At 57.9% G+C, this 5,217-nt stretch overlaps 1 protein-coding gene across 1 annotated transcript in view; it reads left to right on the top strand.

Moving 5' to 3' along the window:
• Positions 1-5,217, top strand: part of CLCN7 (Cl-/H+ antiporter 7) — a gene marked incomplete at its 5' end in the record, with an annotated part of 18,182 nt that overhangs the window by 4,738 nt on the left and 8,227 nt on the right. The window contains 7 exon segments of the mRNA XM_029086756.1: positions 258-329; positions 1,941-2,012; positions 2,254-2,319; positions 2,943-3,075; positions 3,414-3,523; positions 4,281-4,361; positions 4,746-4,808. Coding sequence (XP_028942589.1) covers positions 258-329; positions 1,941-2,012; positions 2,254-2,319; positions 2,943-3,075; positions 3,414-3,523; positions 4,281-4,361; positions 4,746-4,808 — 597 coding nt within the window.

Here is a 5,217-nt window from a genome sequence, read left to right as displayed (position 1 = left end):
GAGCTGGTTTGGCCAGCCAACAGGTTGGAGCAGTTGCCCAAATCCCCACGGGCTGCTGCTGCCTCCTGCTCCCTCTGGGGTGGTGGGACCCACCTCCTCGGTGTGTCTTCCGAGCAGCCCTGTGTGGGGGATGTGCTTTGGGGGGCTCCGGCGGTGGGCAAGGGGGCAGAGCACAAGCACCCATGGGCCTGCTCCTTCCTCGTGCCTGGACTTGCAGCACATTCAGAAATTGACCCTGTTTTCCCTCCTTTCCTCAGCTCACTCCTTCCTCCTTCTTGCGCATCGGGCAGCTGAGCAATGTGGACCTCAACGAGGACATCCATGAGCTGGTGAGTGGCACAGAAAGGGACCCGCCGTTACAGACCCCTTCCCTTCCTCCACAAACAGCACTAACAGCTGCTTTTGTTCCCCTCCTCACACCCTGCTTGTCCTACGAGGGCTCCAGTGCTTCCTCCTGGGCTGGGTGACCGTTGCGGCGTGGGCAGCTGCCTGCTCCTCTGCCTTGACCCTCGCTGCTTCCCCTGGGCTGCAGTGCTGGCATGAGGACGTTGTGGTCGGTGCAGGGACCTTCTTCCTGCAGGAGCAAACACAGAAGCAAGTGGAGTGGGAAGGCGCTTCTTCCTTGTTGCCATGAGAGCTCGTTAAAGCTGCTTCTCTTGCCTGCTCCCCAGCTTGGTGTGAAGGCAGGGGAGGGAGGGGACATCTTGGCCCTGGGGACAGAGCTAGGCAGATGAGGCATCCTGCAGAAACTCTAAGGTTTCAAATTATTCTCCCCCATGCACACCTGAAAAGCTTTTCATCCCCAGATGCTCCTGCCTCAGCTGTGGAGCTGTAGGAAGAGCAAACAAGAAAAAGACTTTTGCTAAATATTTCTTATAGAATTCATAAATGGGGAGAGCACCTCTCCTATGAAGACAGGCTGAAAGAGTTGGGGCTGTTCAGCCTGAAAAAGAGAAGGCTCCGGGGAGATCTTATAGCGGCCTCCCAGTACCTGAAGGGGCTCCAGGAAGGCTGGGGAGGGACTTTTCATAAGGGCAGTTAATGACAAAACAAGGGGAAATGGGTTTAAGCTGAAAGAGGGGAGGTTTAGATTAGATATTAGGAAGAAGTTCTTCACTGTAAGTGTGGTCAGACACTGGAACAGGTTGCCCAAGGAAGTTGTAGATGCCCCCTCCCTGGAAGTGTTGAAGGCCAGGCTAGATGAGGCTTTGAGCAACCTGGTCTAGTGGAAGGTGTCCCTGCTGCTGGCAGGGGGGTTGGAACTGGATGAGCTTTAAGGTCCCTTCCAACCCAAACCATTCTATGATTCTATGAAATATCTTAATCAGGCACCTTGGAGGACAGGCTGGGCTGGCTTTGGCTGTAGCTGTAACATAGGGCCGGGGAAGGGTGTGGGGTGCTGCTGCCCCGGGGGCCCCTCCAGCATCCTCAGTAAATGCCCTAATTCGGAGCCTGGGAACAGCCTGTATGGTCAGAGATGTTTCAGAAAAAGAATTTGGTTTCTGCCCAAAAACGTGGGTCTGCTTGAAATAGCTCCTTGCTTTCAGCAGAGGGAATTTCCTCATGAGATGAAAGGTTGCCCTCTGCCAGAGCACGGAGCTGCTCAGAGGCAGCACCAGATCAACGTGGCAGTGTGGTACCTGGCTGGGCAAACCCTCCATCTGCCCGTGTGGAAATGTCCTACGCAGGGTGGAGCAGTGGTGGGTGAGGGTGTGTGCCTGACAGCCTGTTCCAGCTGCTTTAAATCCCATACACCCACCAACTGGTGTAAAATCATCCCAGATCCTGGTCTGCCAGGCAGCTTGCACTAGGGTGTGGGTCTCTGTAGGTTTCCTTGCCTTTCCTGAGCATGAAAACCAGCATTAAACCAGCAGTTATGTGTTAGAGAGGAGAGCTGGACTCAGACCTGGCCCTCCTAACCTGTGTGTCGTGTTCTGCAGGAGACGGAGCTCCCTCGGCCGCATCCCAACGAGATCCCCCACAACGAGAAGCTCCTCTCGCTCAAGTACGAGGTAAGCATCCACCTCCCTCCCTCGGCTCTTGTGCTCTGGGATGCAGTGGGTGAGGTACATGGGGCGAGGGCTTGTGGCTGCCCAGCTGGAGGGGTTTCAGTGGAGAAGGAGCAGGGTTGAGGGAGCAAAAAAATACAGGGGTGTGGAGGGGCAGGGGTGAGGGTGTGAGGCCAGCCCGCCCTGACACGGGTGTCTCTTCCCCTGCGTTGGATGGTAACAGTATCTCCCTTTCCTGAACTAGAGCTTGGACTATGACAACAGTGAAAACCAGCTGTTCCTGGAGGAGGAGAGGAGGATAAACCATGCGGTGAGTCTCATCATGACCCGGTTGCCCACTGTTCCTGCAGCTGAGCTGGCCCAGGGAAGCTGTTCCCTCCTGCCTGGCTGCTGGGGGGCTTCTCTGCCCCAGGGAAGGTCCTGCTCAAAGCAGCATTTGAGCTGGGGTGGGTTTATGGGCACTGACCAGCTTGTGATGAGCCATAAAACCTCAGGAGCAAGGACCCAGCATAGGACGGTTTGAACGAGAGCTAGCCCAGGTGTGCATGGTGGCATTGCTGGGTGGCACGGGGCAGGTCCCTGAGCAGAGGGACTTCTGGAGCCATGTGAAGCATCTGCCATGGGGTGTCAGGGAGTCAGTACTGCAGCAAGAAGCCTGACAGGAGGGGCCTGACAGAAGCAGATGAGCTGGAAAAGCCCACCTGCTGTTAGGGATCCCACACAGGGGCAGGGGCACTGGCTTAAAATAAGTGAAGAGTGGCCAGGCTTTGCAATCCTGGGCCAGCCAGCTTCGGTTTTCCCTGGGCACCTGTTCTCAGAGCTGCCCGGGCTTAGGGCTGTGCTGGGGACAGTAGCCAGGGGGGTTGGAGATCCCTGATGCTGGTGGGGGCCTGGCTGGGTGGCAGCAGGGTCTGATGGCTGTTTGTCCCTCAGGCTTTCCGGACGGTGGAGATCAAGCGCTGGGTTATCTGTGCCATGATCGGCATCTTCACGGGCCTCGTCGCCTGCTTCATCGATATTGTGGTGGAGAACCTGGCTGGGCTGAAGTACCGGGTGGTGAAGGGCAGTATCCTTCCATGGAGCCGTGGCTGCTGGCCAGATGGGAGCTGTGGGATCCCCAGTCCCAGTAGCCACGAGAGGAGTGCTGGGGGGAGAGGGTAGCACTTCCTTGCCTGGGTTTGGTGGCACAGACCCTGCTGCCCGAGGTGCTGCCAAGTGCCTGGCTGCTCTGCGGGGCTGAGCTGTGGCTGGGCACTGCCTGAATGGAGGAGGCCACTCGCAGGAGAGCTGGCTGCCCTGAGTACACAGGATCTGCTGCATCAAGAAGCATTTTAGTGACGTGTTATCACGGTGGGAGGGAGGGTACCCAACTGATACTGGCCTTTCCTTGAGCTGCTTCCCCAGACATCGACAAGTTCACGGAGAAAGGGGGCTTGTCCTTCTCCCTGTTGCTCTGGGCCACCCTGAATGCCAGTGTGGTGATGGTGGGCTCTGTGATTGTTGCTTTCATAGAGGTAAGAGTTTGGAAGTGCTTCAAGTCTTTCCATGGGGGTAGCAGGATCATATCTCCAGAAAACATCCAAATTCATGTAATAGCAAATATATTTCTGCCAAATTGGCTTTTGGTAGCCCCAGTTTCTCGGTGTTGGCTCCAGCTGTGCTGTCGAGTGTCCCCAGGGCTGTCAGACTGACAGGACGTGCTGCCCTTTGCTGGCAGCCCTGCAGCCTGGGGCAGAGCTGTGCTCCAGCCTTGGGCACAGGAGCAGCTCTCACAAGCCTTGACCCCAGCTTGGCCTCTCTGTGTTGGGTGTACGTGGTTGCTAGCAGAGAGCAGGCTGGTTGGGTGCCTGGGGACACGCTCGGGAGCACAAGCCAGAGACTGGGGCAGGTTATGGCTGGGAAGGGGTGATGGCTCCCTCCCTATGGCCACTCAGAGTCAGCAGTGTCTTCCTTGTGGCTTTGCCCTTGCTCTCCTTGGCCACCAAGTGTGAGCCTTCTGCAGCACTGGGACTCCCACCATGCACATGTTGGGGACACACTGATGTCCCCAAAAACCCAGCCAGCTCCTTCTCCCTGGCACGTTTGCCCTTAGGGGCAGTGGGTGCCTCCCTCAAGCCCACCTCCAGAGCCTGTGGATAGGCTTTGGCCTCGTCTCTGAGCCTCCCCAAGGGTGTGCTTGGTTGTACCCTGTGCTGAGAGAAAAAGGCAAGGTGGCCAGCGTGTCCCCATCCTGTATGTGGCAGCCACTCACACTCTCCCTGCTCCCCACAGCCCGTCGCAGCCGGCAGCGGCATTCCCCAGATCAAATGCTATCTCAATGGCGTGAAGATCCCGCACGTTGTCCGCCTCAAGGTAAGAAGTGGGAGATGGGGGGATATCTGCCTTCTGCCCACGATGGGGCCCCCTCTGCCAGGCTGTCCTGGGCGCGTTGTGTCCCCATGGGGTGGTCCCTGCCTGTGCTTCCCATCTCCTTAGCTGTTCCCCACGGGGTTGGGCAGTTAAACCTCTTGCCCTGGGATCAGCAGCTGGTGCTGGGAAGAGCAGCTTGGGGTAATTTTTGCTCTGGCCAAGAAGAAAGTTGGCCAACCCCGTTGCCACAACACAGGGCTGAGAATCACAAGTTCCCAGGGCTGCTGGCTCCTGTGGCTGGCTGGGTCTGTGTCCCGCGTGGCTGCCGAGCTTGTGTCCCTCGTGTCACCCGTGTGATGTGCTGTGCCTGTTGTCTCTGTTTTGCAGACCCTGGTGATCAAAGTCTGCGGGGTCATCCTCTCGGTGGTCGGCGGCCTGGCTGTTGGGAAGGTGATGTGCACGATGCTCTGGCACGCTGCTGGTGTCGTTACCCACTGCTGGCACGTGTGCTGCAGCCTGTCACCAGCCCTGCGTGGGGATGGGGCATGGGGGGCCCTGCAGTGACTTCCCAGTTTTATCCCCTGGTCTGCCAGCCAAGGTGACTGTGGCGTGGCCGGGCTTGGGGGTCCCCTGGGGCACATGGTGACACCGAACCAGCCTGTGTGTGGCTCGGCTGAGGGCAGGAGGGCAGCAGCCTGTGTCCATGCAGGTTGTCTCTGCAGATGTTAGATGGGGGAGACCTGGGTGCCCTGTTGGGACCTTTCTAGCTTGCTGGGATCGAAGGCAGGCAAGGGAAGCCCTAGTCCCTTCAGCTGGAGGAGTGTTGGTGGGAACAGAAAGTGGCCACAGGAGCCACTCG

Source organism: Antrostomus carolinensis, unplaced genomic scaffold, assembly GCF_000700745.2.
Source record: "Antrostomus carolinensis isolate BGI_N321 unplaced genomic scaffold, ASM70074v2 scaffold30909, whole genome shotgun sequence".
NCBI classification, from domain to species: Eukaryota; Metazoa; Chordata; class Aves; order Caprimulgiformes; family Caprimulgidae; genus Antrostomus; species Antrostomus carolinensis.
The sequence above is the reverse complement of the archived record's forward strand: the minus strand, read 5'-3'. Positions and strand labels throughout refer to the sequence as shown.